Source organism: Phyllopteryx taeniolatus, chromosome 1, assembly GCF_024500385.1.
Source record: "Phyllopteryx taeniolatus isolate TA_2022b chromosome 1, UOR_Ptae_1.2, whole genome shotgun sequence".
NCBI lineage: Eukaryota > Metazoa > Chordata > Actinopteri > Syngnathiformes > Syngnathidae > Phyllopteryx > Phyllopteryx taeniolatus.
This window is the reverse complement of record NC_084502.1, coordinates 39,333,208-39,351,357: the sequence shown is the minus strand read 5'-3', so window position 1 is coordinate 39,351,357 and position 18,150 is coordinate 39,333,208. Positions and strand designations below refer to the sequence as shown.

Here is an 18,150-nt window from a genome sequence, read left to right as displayed (position 1 = left end):
ATGTCATTATTTTGTGTAGTATCAACTATTTTAAAATGATATTTGCACGACTGCAGAGAACAATCATTAGGCCGTTAGTGTGGCAAATTTCTGAGACAAAAGAGACTGTTTACTTACTCATGTCAAACCTCAGCCATACACAGAGCAGTGCTCCAGGAATCCTGTTACTGAAACAAGCTGTCAGGGAGAAAAACAATATTACTGCAAGAGAAGGGCATGGGGATCATGTGAGCAAGGGATAGCTCAGGGGAGAGTGATTGAGCTGGAGAGCATAAGTGATGCACTGCTTCAGCAGTGACGGTTGTGGCTGGATTCTTGACATGTTTGTGTTGTCTTGTATCCCTGAGATATGCTGATAAAATAGGTGCATAACACATCCCAGGCATGAGCAATCTGATTCAACCTTTCAATCATCATCTGTAATGTAGCCCCTGAGCATGTGTTGCATCATTCAGAACTCAAGCTAATAACCCAGTACAACTTTACAAGAGATGATGTACTTGAACATATTGTAACTGAATCCCTAGCTTTAAGGTAAATAATTAAAGTTCTCTAACCACATTGTGAATTCCACTCTGCTAAGCATTACGAGTAGACTTCATAGGTCACATTTGATTTTCTTACTTGCTTTTTATTACTCTCTCATTACTCTCTCACTAGAGCGGTTTGCAGCCGAGTGTGAAGCGGCTGGGATGAAAATAAGCACCTCCGAATCTGAGACCATGGTCCTCAGTCGGATAAGGGTGGAGAGCACTCTCCGGGTCGGGGATGAGATCCTGCCCCAAGTGGAGGAGTTCAAGTATCTCGGGGTCTTGTTCACGAGTGAGGGAAGAATGGAATGGGAGATCGACAGGCGGTTCGGTGCACCGTCTGCAGTGATGCGGACTTTGTATTGATCCGTTGTAGTAAAGAAGGAGCTAAGCCGAAAGGCAAAGCTCTCGATTTACCGGTCGATCTACGTTCCTACCCTCATCTATGGTCATGAGCTGTGGGTCGTGACAGAAAGAACAAGATCCTGGATACAAGCGGCCGAAATTAGTTTTCTCTGCAGGGTGTCTGGGCTCTCCCTTAGAGATAGGGTAAGAAGCTCGGTCATCCGGGAGGGGCTCAGAGTAGAGCCGCTGCTCCTCCGCACTGAGAGGAGCCAGATGAGGTGGCTCTGGCATCTGTTTAGGATGCCTCCTGGACGCCTCCCTGGTGAGGTGTTCCAGGCACGTCCCACCGGGAGGAGACCCCGGGGACGACCCAGGACACACTGGGGAGACTATGTCTCTCAGCTTGCCTGGGAACGCCTCGGGATCCCCTCGGAAGAGCTAGAGGAAGTGGCTGGGGAGAGGGAAGTCTGGCCTTACTTGCTGAGGCTGCTGCCCCCGCGACCCGACCTCGGATAAGCGGAAGACAATGGTTGGATGGATGGCTTTTTATTTCTAAATGAGAATATGTATTTTGACAAAAGTTTCTTTTCTATTCTTTTTTTTTTGTTTTGTTTTTGTTTGACGGTGTTAGTGTCACTTCTGACATCACAGCGTAGTGAAAGAAACACCACAGTAAATCTCACCACAGGCTCTTTCTTGATGTGCATTTTATTCCTGAAGTCAATAGCAACATTTATAGTTCATGCTTTCAGGCTTACAGTCTATTCTGTGCATGTGTATACAGTGATAAAAAACACGCACACTCAAATGTCCTCCATGATGATGATAGCACAACTAAACCAGGCCTTTGAAAATACTTACTTAAAGGCGGTGTAACGAATATCGCCGACTCTAAAAAAACAGAACTCCAAACCAAAGGAGTTCTAAATGACCGTCCGAACCAGCTGTCAGTAATACCGTCACGAAAGACCTCCACTGGGTACGAAGGTGACAAAGCGTTGCTGAACAGTGAAGCAACAGCACCCCAAGAGGGGACTCTTGTGACTGACAAACTGTCGATGCAAAGCTTAAGCTCGTGTTTTGGTGTGCTTTCCTTATAGTGCAGATGATGAAATGTGATTTTATTACTGATGTCTGTGAAGCTGTGTTACTTGTTCCCTGGCATTCCTTCTCTCTTTTATGAACAATATACGGAAGAATAGTATTAGGGTGGCGATGAAGATGATTAGTTTAAAATTAAAGAATGTCATGTTTAGATTCAAATGAATAACAATTCACGACAAAGTTGTTTTCCAAACCTCAAGACTAGGTACAAATTATGAACCAAGCGTGAGATACGAGAGAAAGGTTAGTCACCCCAAATTCTTTTTCAAGACAATTAGCACACAAAGAAACTTTTGCACCCATCATAAACTCGGGTGGGTCCACCTCTCACCTTCTTGTTTGTCTTCCAAGACGTTTGAAAGGAGAAGCAATCAGACCCCCTCTTGAAGAGAGAGAGAAAGAGAGAAGCTTTTGTTCCTGCTCTGTTACCTGACATCTCGGGCTGCAAGGTTTCGACAGCCCCAAGCTTTTTTTCATCTTTTATTTACCACGTTGGGCGCATTTTTGTGTCCTTGCTGCTGGCTGCCGTTACATGCCATCGTCACCTAACGATTCTTGGCCGTAATGACCAAAGTGGAGCCCCAGTTTTGGCCAAACCATTGGCTACCCACGTGCTGAGATCTTTCAGCAAAGCAGCCGCTTGCTCCCAAACAGAGCCACAGCAGTGTGACACGCCTAGCCAGCCAGACCTCAGACCTAAAAATTAGCCCCAGAAAATCAATTTTTGGCAAAGCTGAACTTTCATTTTCCTTCAAGCAGGCGCTCAGGGTAAACTTCCTCCTGTGGCGTGCAGCATCCTTGGCCGCCACTTCAAAACCGTGAGTCAAACTTTGCTATTTACCAAATTACGTACAAATTAGTGCATCACATATTAGGATTAAGATTACGAGTGGGCAAGTCTCACGAATCTCACCCTTGGCCCATGAAAGTACTTAGTAGCGGTTCACCTTAGGCAGTGCACCCTCTGTCATCCTTTGCTATTTGCCTCACCTTTCTATAGGATAGATTATAGATTTTCCTCCCTGTTCTCTTTGATTGCATTTTACTTTGTACTTGTAGAATTACAAATTAATCCTAACAAAATACATGGACTGTGCTCTTTGTGTTTCTTGAATCAAAGATTAGAACCTCTAACGTCAGAGAACCCTTCAGAAATACCTGATTTAGCGAGGTTTTGTCGTTGATAGGACCTATTCATAACAAACAAAGCAACGTGGTGCCCCTTTTCACGATAAAGATCGTATACTAGGTAATGCCAACACATACTGTACTTTTACTTTATCTGACTAGTGGTCGCGTGAGGTACTGCTGGCGGGCCCTTTTGTGATATTACAACAAATTAAGTCGATTACAGTGGAGTTAGCAGTTAAAAAAAAAAAAATAAACCTTTTTTTGTCATATGTGTTAAAACTGTATGCATGACCTGATACATTGTTAAATTTAATTTCCATAATCATTTTAAAACAGTGCGACAGGAACAGCATATAAGAGATTGTAGACCCAAGTCTAAGTACACACTTGGGCTTTCTGGCATGAGTTGGCCCTCCGCCACTGTAAAAGTACCAAACACCGTAATCCCAACGATGTCAACGACTATCCGCAGGCTAGCGAGTTAGGAGCTAGACCGCTGTCTCACCCACCCGCGGACCGCGGTTCGGTCAATAAGTCACCGCCTCACTCAGTCTTGTGTTGTGTGTGGGTCAGCATAGCGAGGGGACCAATTCCACTGGTCGTCAGGAATCACGGTGCTCGGTATTTATATAGTGGAGGAAGGCCGACTCATGCCTGAAAGCCCAAGCCCTTACTTGGACTTAGTTTTAGCCACGCCCAAAAAAATACATCCATTTTCTTTTATCGCTTATCCACACTAGGGTCGCGGGCTGCTAGAGCCTATCCCTAACTATCTTCGGGTAGGAGGCGGGGTACACCCTGAACCGGTCGCCAGCCAATCGCAGGGCACAAAGAAACAAACAACCATTCACACTCACATTCACACCCTTGGGCAATTTAGAGTCTTCAATCAAACTACCATGCATGTCTTTGGGATGTGGGAGGAAACCGGAGTACCCGGAGAAAACCCACCCAGGCACGGGGAGAACATGCACACTCCACACAGGCGGGGCCGGAATTTGAACCCCGGTTCCCAGAACTGTGAGGCAGATGTGCTAACCAGTCGTCCATCGTGCCGGCCAAAAAAATCTAAACAACTGAAATAGTGAAAAAGAGTTGAACATTATATCTCAACAATTGTGTTCTCAGCGTTTGCACGTTTTTAGCACTTATCTTCAAACATATTTAATGTATTTGGAAACAAATCACTGAAATCACTTCACAGGGTCTTTAGGTAACTTCGGGGATAAATTGTACTTGTCAGAGTATTTTTGAGCAACATACTTTTACTTGAGTATTTTTCTGAAGAAACTCTACTTTTACTCCTTTACATTGATCCACAATCTTCTCGCTCCTTGTATTTGTATCGACTGATATTTATTATTGCTTACGTACTGTATTTCGGTTCATCAGAGTGACTTGTGTTACGTGACTCTGCTCCACCAACACGCCACAACTACTAGTGACGTTTGACTCCATTTGATCAATCAAATGTAGCCAGGCAGGCAATCAGATGGCCGCACAGTCTCCGTGGCCCCTCACTGGACACAGAAGCAAAGAGCAAAGTTGTCAAAGTGACTTATAACATAGGAGGAATCTCAATTTACCTAGGGTTAGGGTTAGTGAAGCTATACCTACATAAAATGAATGGCTGGACTATGAAAAAGAACAGCTACAGTATGTCATGCATTGTCATCTGTCTGCCTAAAATTTTTGCCATTTCAGGCTACAAGAACTCCATTTTAACTTTGGAAAAAACATACTGTACACGAGGCTGTCTTGTTCTGCATTTGCAAAATGTAATGTTGTGTGGAATTAAACCAGTAGGTCAACTATAGCACTTGAATGCAGATTGCACGGCGCATTTAAAAAAGGAGTCGGGAGAATAAGCAGTCCACAATGTATGAACAGCACAGAAGATAAAGATGCAAATTGACAGAATTTTAATTGTTTATGAGTATTTGCCTGGCAGCTCCATCCTCATCATTCTTGGACCAATATACTCACTATCTCTCCTCTGGACTCAATCAAAGTCTGCTCTCTCCAACTTTATCTCCGCAACATCTAACCTTTGCCGTACCTCTGATGAGCTCATTTCTAATCCTATCCCACCTGATCACTCCTAGAGAGAACCTCAACATCTTTCTGCCACCACCAGCTCTGCTTCCTGTTGTCTCTTAAGTGCCACTGTCTCTAATCCGTACATCATGGCTGGCCTCACCACTGTCTTATAAACTTTGCCCTTCATCCAAGCAGAGACTCTTCTGTCACACAACACACCTGACACCTTCCTCCACCCGTTCCAACCTACTTGGACACGTTTCTTCACTTCCTTACCACACTCACCATTGCTCTGGGCTGTTGACCCCAAGTATTTGAAGTCCTCCACCCTTTCTATTTCTTCTCCCTGTAGCCTCACTCTTCCCCCTCCACCCCTCTCATTCATGCACATATATTCTGTTTTACTTTGGCTAATCTTCTAACTGTTCTTCCACCTGCTCCCTGCTTTCACTGCAGATCACAATGTCATCGACAAACAACATGGTCCACAGGGATTCCAGTCAGCACCACTGCAAACAGGAAGGGCCTCAGGGCTGATCCCTGATGCAGTCCCAACTCCACCTTAAAATTCCTCTGTCACACCTACGGCACACCTCACCACTCTTCTGCTGCCGTCATACATGTCCTGTATTAGTCCAACATACTTCTCTGACACTCCAGACCTCCGAATGCAGTACCACAGTTCCTCTCTGGGTGCTCTGTCATAGGCTTTCTCTAGATCTACAAAGCCACAATGATCTTCTGACATTCTCTGTACTTCTCCATCAATACTCTTAAGGCAAATAATGCATCTGTGGTTCTCTTTCTAGGCATGAAACCATACTGTTGCTTGCAAATACTCACTTCTGTCCTGAGTCTAGCCTCCAATACTCTTACCCATAACTTCATTGTGTGGCTCATCAACTTGATTCCTCTATAGTTCCCACAGCTGTGCACATCACCCTTGTTTGGCATCAGCAAATTTTTCCTCCATTCCTCAGGCATCTTCTCACAGGCTGGAATTCTGTTAAACAAGCTGGTTGAAAACTCCACAGCCTCCTCTCAGAATCATAATCATAATCATAGTTATTTGCCAAGTATGTCAAAAACACACAAGGAATTTGTCTCTGGTAGTTGGAGCCGCTCTAGTACGACAACAGACAGTCAATTAACCATGAATACTTTTGAGACATAAAAACATAAAAACACGGTCACTGAGTAATAAGAGATTACCAGTAAAGTGGTAATGCCGATGTCGATGGTGCAGTGACTATTGTGCAAGTGGCACAGAGTCTTCAAGGCTCCTAGATGCTTCCATACCTTACTAATCATTGCTACTTCCTGGTCCACCACACTTGCCTCTTCTACTCTTCCTTCTCTTTCATTTTCCTCATTCATCAACTCCTCATTGTATTCTTTCCATCTATCCAGTGCACTGCTGGCACCAGTCTACACATGTTTATCTCTATCCTTAATCACCCTAACCTGCTGCACATCCTTCCCATATCTGTCCCTGTCTGGCCAACCTGGTGAGATCATTTTCTCCTTCTTTAGTGTCAAACCTGGCATACATGTCATCATATGCCTCTTGTTTGGCCTTTTCCACCTCTACCTTTGCCCTACGTCACATCTCAATGTATTCCTTTCTCCTCTTCTCAGTCCTCTTAGTGTCCCACTTAATCTTAGCTAACCTCTTTCCTTGTATGATTTTCTGTACTTTGAGATTCCCCCGCCAAGTCTCCTTCTCCATTTTCCTACCAGAAGATACACCAAGTACTATCCTGCCTGTCTCTCTGATCACCTTGGCTGTAGTGGTCCAGTCTTATGGAAGCTCCTCCTGTCCACCGAGAGCCTGTCTCACCTACTTCTCAAAAAACCATACAACACTTTTCCTTTCTCAGCTTCCACCACATGGTTCTCTGCTCTGCCTTTGTCTTCTTAATCTTCCTCTCCCCCACCAGAGTCATCTTACACACCACCATCATATGCTGTCAAGCCAGACTCCTGCGTGCTTCTACTTACACTCTTGTAGGACACCCTACAGTATGTTCTTGCCTCTTCTGGAATAAAGTATTCACTACAGCCATTTCCATCCTTTTTGTAAAGTCTACCACCATCTGTCCCTCCAAGTTCCTTTCCTGGATGCCGAACGTACCCTTCATTTGTTCATCACCCCTGTTTCCTTCACCAACATGTCAATTACAATCTGCACCAATCACGGCTCTCTCTCTGTATGGGATGCTCAGAACTACTTCGTCTAGGTCCTTCCAGAATTTCTCTTTTACCTCTCGGTCACAGCCTACCTGTGGGACATAGCCGCTAATCACATTATACATAACACCCTCAATTTCAAGTTTCAGCCTCATCACCCGATCTGACACTCTTTTCACCTCCAAGGCATTTTTAGCGAACTCTCTTTAAAAAAAACCCACTCAAACAACTCCAGATCTTTTCCTGTCAGAGTTCCAACATTTAAAGTCCCCATATTCAGTTCTAGGCTCTGTGCTTTCGTCTTCTCTTTCTGACTAAGAACCTGTGTCTTCTACCCACATTTGCAAAATGTGGGACGTTGTTAATTAATCTCTGCCAGGTGAGCCTATTGTGCTGTTTCATATGTGTAAACAAAGGAAGATAATTTGGGACATTTATTGTGGCTGAATTTGTCTTAGTTTATGTGACAAATGCTTTACCGTCGTATGGTTGGGCAATATTTGACTTCATCCAATCCATACATTTCCAAAACTGTTTATCCTGTCAGGGTGGCGGGGTGCTGAAATCAATCCCAGCACGTGGGCGATAGGCGGACGACAGTCCGGATTGGTCGCCAGTCGGTTGCAGGGCACTTACTGATAACCAGTCGCTCTCACATTCAAACCATTACTGAGTGGGAGCTGAACCCAATATTTGAATTTGCATATTCTTATTGTATATTTTTGCCTATTTGATGTTCATGAGCTATTTAAATAAATACATTATTTAATATTATTGAATAAAGTTAGTCAAGAGTTACTCAGTACTTGAGTAGTTTTTTTCATTGAATACTCAGTAATTCAATAATTATTTAGAAGACTAAGAGTAATATTATTCTCAAGTAACAGTATTCTTTCTTGAGTACAATTGTTGACTGCTCTACCAACCTCTGGTGATAAATTCAAGCAAGGTAAATTTTCTTTGTTATTGCTCTTGCCATTCATCTTGTGTTTTTACAGTTTTATCATTTAAACTCTAACTAATATTGCAAACTGATCAAAATTCACATTATATTGATGAAATCCTTGCTGACTGACTACAGAGTTAGAATTTTGTATTTTTGTGTTTGTTTTTAAATATTTTCTGTGACTTAGGATCACATGTAAATCTGTCACCACTCCCTAATTTGTTTGCTCTTCATTCTGTGATATTCTTTATAATCATATAATCCCAGGCACATTTAGCCGAGCTTGACACTGACTACAAAACATCTCAGGAAAACGATGCCAGGTGACCTGGCATAATTAATTAAATAATTACTTTCTAGCATCGGTACAGACACTCTCCATTGAGTACACAAGCCTTTAAACTTTATAGTATTGTTTTATATTTGTATAATTGACTTGGTTTGCAACATTTGTGCTAACATGAGGTGTGCTGGTTAGTCCACCAATATTATAGGTTGTGTTGGTGATGTCATTGACAGAGACAAGTACCAAGTATTCACTGATATTAAAAATTCATAACAAAATGAAAGGGATATCTTTCTAAATTAGCTGTATGTTATTGCTATAGCTTCATATAACAACTCAAGCTTTTTGTTGTCTTAAAGGTCACAACCAAAGAGGGGAAGGTTGCTGAGAGGAAAGAGAAGAAGGAAGCTTTCCAAGTCATCAGGTTCTCGGGGGCCACCCGGACCACCTCCAAGGGTCTACGAAGGCAAAAGAGGGACTGGGTGATCCCACCAATCAATGTTGCTGAAAATTCTCGAGGACCTTTCCCTCAGATGCTTGTCAGTGTAAGTGTAATTAATTGTAAAATGACAACTCGGTTGTCTTCAGACCTTTTACTGATTGGTGAGTAGTATATACAAAAAGCAACAGTGGGTTGGAAATACTGTTTTGATTCCCACATTCATCCAGATGGTTGTGCTGTGTACCCTTGATGCAAATAAAGGCACAAAAGCGTAAGGTGTTTTCAACCACCCCGCTGGGTGAAGTTCTATCAGACACAGAACAAACTTCAAAGCAGCTACAAACACTATGTGTTCACACTGAAACAAATCATTACTTCTGCTTTGTTAAGCTTTTATAGTTTTCTTTATCAGGCCTTTTCAGAAAGCTTTACCAAGTTTTATTTTTATACCACCATTACAACATGACAAATGGCTCACCCATAAACCCATTCATAAATAAAAGCCAATGGACATCCATCGAGGAGCTGCTCACAGTTATTTTTAAACAAAAATTCATTTCAATCAGAATGCAGCACTGCATATTTTATTTTGGGTAAAATGGCAAGTTTTGACAAATTATAGAGCAATTCCATGGCCCAGGCAAGGCAAATGAATAAAACTGGAAAGAAAATGGATGCAAATATGTTATGTGCTGTATAAGTTTAAGTTTCAAAGTTTGTCTGAGAGATTGCAAGATTTGTCTCTCTCATCGCGATCTCCACTTTTTAAAAAAGATGTCATTCTAAGAGTGAGATGCTTCATTCCCATCCCCCTCTTTGCTTTTTCTTGGAATAGTTTCTGAAATATTTTGTCATCAGCTTTTCCATCAGTTTGCACAAAAACCTCCCACTTCATCTCTATTGTCCCTTAAATTGTGCAAAAAATGACTCATATGCTGTCTTTATTTTTTCCTTTGGAATCTATTCTTTGTATTCAATTTCAATTTCAGTGTTTTATCCACCCTCCAGGGAAAAGCTGTGCGAAGGATTTTTTTTCTATCCCATCTCTTGTGAAAAGAGTAAAAAATACCCCCCAAAAAAGCATCTGGCATCTTAGAATGCAGAGCTTGTTAGTCGTACAAGACTAGCTACAAACTGGCCGTAGAGACTAAGTGAATTTGAAGGACTTGGAGAAGATTGAGAATATAAAAAAATAAACATTTGGAGAGTATAGCTTTCATCCAAACATCGTCCACTCTTTGCCATAAATAGGTCCATCAGGGCCTGGTGGCCTGGTGAGAGCAAGGGGAAAGTGATGCATGTTGATGCCTCTCTTGGGCCTGCGTGTGTCTGTAATGACTGGAGGGCAGCCAGGGCCATATTGAAAATTAGAGGCTTTAACAAGGAGACAGCAATGGGAAGTGGATGGTATTGGGATAATTTTACTTCACTTATTATTTATTTGTTTCCTCCACTTTGGTCAACCCATTGACACTCGAGGCTCATTTTTATCTAGTTTTACTGTCAAACTACCAAGAAGTCTTTACTAAAAAGGCAATCAATTATATTTATATACGAATAACTGTGAGACCTAGTTGTGCATCTTTTTCTGTCTCATCTCCTTCTCTGCCTACCTGGAACTCTGCCATCTCTCAGTAGTCCATGTGCCATGTGCTGCCTGCCCTAATGGCCTGTGAAGTCACGCTCTTCCCTAATGGGCTGTTCTGTCATCCAGTGCGGTGCTGAGTGACATGCAGACAGCCACCCTCCCACCACTTCTCCTCTTCTTTTGCCGCGACCCAGTTGCCATCAGTTGGGAAAGCGAGGTGTCAGTACCTCTCACTTACTGTACATCTCTGCAGCACCACCACTTAGATCAGGCCAGCAAGGGATGAGCCAGTGTTAGGACCCCACAGACTGGCCTGTAAACTAGCAACCTGACGTGGCACTGGCACATTTTCGACTTCACGTGTAGTCTTGAAAGTCTTGAAAAAATCCTCTTTAAAGCTGAGATTGTGTCAGAGCTCAGTGGGATGTTATTAGATTTATTTCTTTATTTCTTTATTTACGTTTATAGGACAGATGGAGTAGTTGACATGGCACTTCAGCATTTTCCAAAGTACATCATGATGAAGTGAGCGGCATCGTTTCTGCTGTTATGCAGTTTTTATGTAGTTTGACCTCCTACACTTGATGTTTTTTCACATCACATTCCTAATGATGGGAGTTAAGCATGCTCCCCTTCAAAAGCATTTGACCATTCTGGGCAATTCCTTTATTTTTGCTGTAGACTGAAAAGATTTGCATTCGACAAAAGACCATTACAAAAGAACAGATCAACATTTGCGCTTTCAATTCCAGATTTACATCAGTCTCTGCTCCACATCTTAGAGAATTACACATTTTGTTTGAATCCACCTGTTTCTTTTAAGTGAGCAAAACTGACTGACTGGTGTGTGGCTCAGATGTGTCCTATTATATTGATACTTCAAATGCCAAATGGCTCCATTTCAGATTTGGGATTGTCTTGGGATGCCTACAGGAGACAGTGGGTACGGAAAGTATTCAGACCCCCTTAATGTTTTCACTCTTTGTTATATTGCAGCCATTTGCTAAAAACATGTAAGTTCATGTTTTCCCCTCATTAATGCACACACAGCACCCCATATTGACAGAAAAAAACGGAATTGTTGATATTTTTGCAGATTATTAAAATAGAAAAACTGGAATATCACACAGCCATAAGTATTCAGACCCTTTTCTCAGTATTTAGTAGAAGCACCCTTTTGAGTTAATACAGCCATGAGTCTTTTTGGGAATGATGCAACAAGTTTTTCACACCTGGATTTGGGGATCGTCTACCATTCCTCCTTGCAGATCCTCTCCAATTCTGTCAGGTTGGATGGTGAATGGTGGTGGACAGCCATTTTCAGGTCTCTCCAGAGATTATCAATTGGGTTTAAGTCAGGGCTTTGGCTGGGCCATTCAAGAACAGTCAGAGAGTTGTTCTGAAGCCACTCCTTTGTTATTTTAACTGTGTGCTTAGGGTCATTGTCTTGTTAGAAGGTGAACCTTCGGCCCAGTCTGAGGTCCTGAGCACTCTGGAGAAGGTTTTTGTCCAGGATATCCCTGTATTTGATCGCATTCGATGGCAACCAGTCATCCTGTCACTGCAGCTGAAAAACACCCCCACAGCATGATGCTGCCACCACCATGCTTCACTGTTGGGACTGTATTGGACAGGTGATGAGGAGTGCGTGATTTTCTCCACACATGCCACTTAGAATTAAGGCCAACAATTTCTATCTTGGTCTCATCAGACCAGATAATCTTATTTCTCACCATCTTGGAGTCCTTCAGGTGTTTTTTTTAGCAAACTCCATGCGGGCTTTCATGTGTCTTGCACTGAGGAGAGGCCACTCTGCCATAAAGTCCCGACTGGTGGAGGGCTGCAGTGATAGTTGACTTTCTAGAACTTTCTCCCATCTCCCAACTGCATCTATGGAGCTCAGCCACAGTGATCTTTGGGTTCTTCTTTACCTCTCTCACCAAGGCTCTTCTCCCCCGATTGCTCAGTTTGGCCGGACGGCCAGCTCTAGGAAGGGTTCTGGTCCTCCCAAACGTCTTCCATTTCAGGATTATGGAGGCCACTGTGCTCTTAGAAACTGTGCAACTTTTGTTTTTGTGAACTTGGCCAGATCTGTGCCTTGCCACAATTCTGTCTGTGAGCTCTTCAGGCAGTTCCTTTGACCTCACGATTCTCATTTGGTCTGACATGCAATGTGAGCTGTAAGGTCATATAGACAGGTGTGTGGCTTTCCTATTCAAGTCCAATCAGTATAATCAAACACAGCTGGACTCCAATGAAGGTATAGAACCATCTCAAGGATGATCAGTAGTAATGGACAGCACCCGAGTTAAATATATGAGTGTCACAGCAAAGGGTCTGAATACTTATGGCTGTGTGATATTTCTAATAAATCTGCCAAAATTTCTTCAGTTGTGTTCTTTTCTTGTCAATATGGGTTGCTGTGTGTAAATTAATGAGGGAAAAAATTAATTTAAACGATTACAGCAATATGGCTGCAATATAACAAAGAGTGAAAACTTTAAGGGGGTCTGAATACTTTCCGTACCCACTGTATTTACTTCTCAGCCATTTTAAGCCTTCAATAGTGTTTCTAGATTTGTTCTCGAGCTATTTCACCACTTTAAATTGGTAAAATAACAATGTATCGTTTTTTAACCAATAGTATCGATTTTTGAAGCAATCAAGAACACATACTTGTATAAGGAAATGTGCTCGTCTAAGCAGGCTCATGCAGGTTTTGACCTAAATGTGGGTGGGCTAAAATCTGGCTGAAAATCAAATACTGTATGTCATCAGAAAACAAACCTAAAATCACTACTGATTCCGTTTTGGGGGGGATTTTTTTCTGCCGAGATCATTTTTAAATCCAGAAGTTATGGAATAAGTGCAATATTCGCAGTATTAGATACAGTCGGTCCTTCAAAGAGCACAAAGGTTCTGTCCATCACTTCCATTAAGGTTCTAGTCAGATCAGCAAGTAGAAAGTCAAACTACATCGTACCAGCCACTGTTTCTCACTAAAGTCAGTCAAGAAAAACATGATTAACGTACATTGTCAACACTAAGAAAAGACAACAGTGATGTTATTTGCCCTGTTTCAAGAACAATGGACAGTGCGATTCACCAGATGAAAATGTTGGTCTGGTCAATGTCATGCAAATGTTTTCAATTATTTTTTTAAACCACACCCATAGCCGCCTTCTTGCTTACAGTTCTCAGTCTGCTTGTTTGATGTGCACCAAGATTCGGACGATTGCATTCATGGAATGACCAAACGGACCACACATTTAGAGATATCCACACATTTAGAGATATCCATAAAGTTGTTTTGTCAATCAAAGCAAACCTGTCCAATCTCAACCTATCCTAACATTCAATTACAAGACAAATGAAAGACAACCCTGCCAGTTGTGACCTGATTTGACTCATGTCAAGTCAGAATGATTTGCTGTTGTTACTCTTTTCCATCAGTGACTAAGGGAAAATGAACTGGCAATTGTGAGGTGAGGAAGCTATCGAAAAAAGCATGTTGATGTGTTGGGAGTGTGAAGACTGGGGGCACTATTTTACAAGGAACAATTTTTGGAGGAGCAGTACACTACTGCTGCAATACAAAAATCAGACAGGTAAAGCTTTCTGAAACCTTTCACTGATTCACAAACTTCTACAGCTGAAGAGGCATCAATTTATTTAGCTTTGATAAAGGTAAATATTCTAGTTTAGATAGCTTAGATCTTAGAATCTAGCTTAGATTCAACAATCTCAAGTATATATCCCCTTTTACCTTTGTTACCCTTGTTCCCTTAATCCTAGTGATGTTCCGAGATGTGCCGAGTTTTCGAAGCGTGGTCAGTAATGAAAGGGGCGTTTCCGCGAAGTGCGTATCCAGGCTTGCTTCATTTAGGGGAGGAGCCGGACAGCAGTATAAACCCCTCATGCAAGTTCCATTCAAATTTTTGTTGTTGTTTTTTTGTTTGTTTTTTGTTTTTTTAATAGAGTCGCGGTCAGCTGAGTTTGAATAAAGATTTTATAATTTGTATAGGCTACTAATTTGGAAAGTTTTTATAGCGGTTAGTTGGGAGATAGCTTGGACAGTCGAGAGAGCGAGCGAGTGTAACTGATTACAGCTCGCACAGTGCCAGGCGGTAGGTGCACTTGACTCTCAACCTGGGAGCTGGTGATCGTGTGAGCTCGAACCTCAGGCTGGAAAAATAACTGTCATGAGTTAAAGTTATTAGGTTTATTTATCAACAACTGCGTTTTCTATCATTTCTCATATTATTCAAAGGTGAGGAGTTTATTGTGTTCCAAGAAAGTAGGGTACACTAAAACCTGGGAGAGGAAAAATTACTGTACCCCAATTTATATAAAATTGCTCTTGAATGAATCACTTATAACAAAAAAGTATTGATAAACTGTTATTTATAAATAACCACTTTCAAAGTCCTTTTCCCACTTAAGGCCTTGCCATTTTCCGAAAGTGAAGGAAAAACATACAACCTGCCACACCAACGATGATGAACATTTTACGCACACAGAGTACGTTCAAAAATAATTTATTATACACTTTATGTCAGGAAATTATTTGGTCACATATTGTTTTGTCATTCTCTTTTTGGCTCCAAAAAGACGTAAAAATGCAACACATAACTGGTGCTTAAGATACAGCTGCTTGTGATTATACACATGGCCAGCAGGTGGTTTCTTATGCAAATGAAGCATCAAGAAATCACCCGTTACTCGAACCAATGGCTGAAGTGTTACGATGCCTCATGAAGCTTCATCTCGCCATCACTACGTAGTCCCCCATTAGAACTACTGTCATCAAAAAAAAAACAAAAAAAAACTAACAAAAAACATATACCACAAACATTTCATCAAGCTGTCCAACAGTGGAGTTGGGCATCGAGAACCGACTGGAACCGGGACTATCGTTCCGGTTCTCCAGGAATTGTTCCAATTTAAAATTTTCAGTTCCCAGTTTCGATGCCTGCACTCCGCCCACCCCGAAGAAGAAGTGGCAAAAAGCAACAAAGAAGAGCGTACACGAACAACGGTGAACAAAAATGTGTCTTAACTTTGTTAAATTACATTTGGAATAAGAATATATTGTGCAAAGGAGGCTTTCACCATTTGTAGCATCTGACCTCAGCCTACACCGCGCAGAGCTTCAGTGAAGTCAACTCTCAGTCCACTGGGTGAGTGAAACAATAAAATACGCCCTATGGCAACATTGAGACAACTAACAAGATAAACGGTTGGTTGCACTTTTGCACTGATGGTTTTTAGTGTTTATTTTAGTCTTTAAACCAACATAAATTGCGATGACAGAAGAAGAAAAAAAGCTTAACATTGAGCTAAAACGTCACCATTGTAATTTTACATCACAATGAATTGGGACAAAATTCACATAAACGTCTCACAGTATCACAAAAACTAACTTTGTGCCTCATCGTTGAAAATCGGGAAAGGAAGCAGGGTTTTATAGCATTTGGTTCCATCCATTAAAAAAAAATAAATAAATAAATAAATCACCGGTGTCATGTTATGTTACTTTTCGTGTCAAAATGCTGAGTTCTGGTGTATACCCTTCAAAATAAAAGGCTACAGGCTTAAAACAGGATGTCAAGTTTAAACTTGCACATATAAACCATTTGACATGATAAAACAGTCCCAAATAACTATTGTAACAATGCTATATTTAACTTTTAGCTGAAACATTGATTCATGAATATTAAGTCAATTGGGTTAGTTCCGCACACATTGCCTTTTAGTTCGTAGGTTTGATATTGATCCTGGTTATAAAGAACCCCGAGTCAAATGTTCATTTTAGTCTATGCTGCGGGCTACTAAGAAAATGTTCATAATTTGGACACCCGTTAATTAAACCATGAAAACGTTTTTAACCCAGCCCCCTAAAAGAATCAGAATCGAGAATCGTTTGGAACCGGAATCGAAATAAGGAACCAAAATCGGAACCGGAATTGCTCAAATTCAAACGATGCGCAACCCTATTCAACAGGGTAGAAATAAATGCTTGTCCAGAAAATAAACAAAATTTTATTGTGCCAATGTTTTTGGTCACAGTGGGCAGGGAGAAGTGAGGTTGTGCATCGGAATCAGTATTTAATCAGTGTGCTAAGTAAACCATGTGTACACTCCATTTCGCTAGTCCTACACATAATTATTTTCTCCCAATTTTTTAGTAAATGTTCACGCATTGAATGTTTTTCCTCCAAACAACTCCTCTCCTTTCTACTCTTGATACCGAAATTGTTTTTGTTAATATGGTTCTTAATATTGGTTTTAAGAGATAAGGTATTAATGTTCAGAGTTGAAATTGGCTTTAATTTCCGGTGAACTTGGAATTCCAAATAATAAACACAAGGACTATAGGACAGTATTGGACAGGAGCACTCTTAACAATAAATGAATGCTTTACATGTCATTAACCTAGGTAACAATACATGCCTCATTTTGACCTTTGATTGCACAAATGTCTGACAATAATGTGCAGTGACTGATGTGTTGTTATTTACGTGCAATATTATAAGCATGTGCTGGTAAAAGGCGGCTAGAGAGCTAGAGAGCAGCTTTGTGGCATAGCTTGCTTGCTGTGTGGTTCTGCTGTATAACAGCTTCAAGTGTAACATGACATTTATTCTTTACTTGAATATTGCACACAATAATAGCAGCAAGTTGTTTTTAAAGATTGGGAACCTATCGGCCTTTTTGGCCTTCAAAATTGAAGGCCCAGCGTAACCTCTGATGATGAATAAATAAATAAATTGCATTGGTTATTTGTCATTGGTATGTTATAGCTTTAGAAAATATGCTAAATAAGTCTGCAATGCACACTCTGAACAAACCTTTAACATTTGTATTAGATCTGGTGTGGATTGCAGTGCATCGGGTGATGTTTATTGTGCTTGTGGCAGCACATGTGCTCCAGTTTCCATGTTTCTCTCCATGGAGTGCATTGAGAAATTCATTTTTAAGAGCAGAAATGAGAGAACTTTCCCCTCCCTTAGGTGTCCTCTGCTCGTGTTTACCAGTGATTAATGGCTGCTGTGCTTCACTGGCAGAGACAGTGACAACAAAAACACCAGAAAGACAGACAGTCAAAGCCTAAAAGAAAGAGGGGCAGGCAAAAATCAACAAAGAGAATGAGTAAAGGAGAATTGATCATATTGGAGAATGTGAGTAGCAAGAAAGATGTCGTTGAGAATTTAATTTATACATGAATAATTTCAGTCCAAATGACTGTAAAATGCACACTGATTATGTTTTAAAATTGTGGTTGTTGTTCTTTGAAATACCATTCAAAAATCTAAATTGTAGTTGCATCATTTGGTTAATTATCAGCCGACGGATACATGAGGTAGCTGCCATTTCTGAATGTCTGAAAGTCACCAAGCAATCATGTGATCTGAATCTGCATTATAATTAAATTTGTTATTGCTGCATCCAAGACATTCCCTGTATTTGGTAATGATTCCATTCTTTTTTAACTAATTTGAAATTAATTGAAACATTATTACTACTGCCTACTAGTATTTAGTGAAC

At 41.2% G+C, this 18,150-nt stretch overlaps 1 protein-coding gene across 3 annotated transcripts in view; it reads left to right on the top strand.

Moving 5' to 3' along the window:
* The window catches only part of LOC133487774 (cadherin-4-like), a 342,915-nt gene that overhangs the window by 230,172 nt on the left and 94,593 nt on the right, over positions 1-18,150 (top strand). For all 3 annotated transcript variants that reach the window (XM_061794893.1, XM_061794884.1, XM_061794902.1), the window contains one exon: positions 8,932-9,117. In XM_061794893.1, the coding sequence (XP_061650877.1) occupies positions 8,932-9,117 (186 nt within the window). The remainder of the gene's footprint in view (positions 1-8,931; positions 9,118-18,150) is intronic.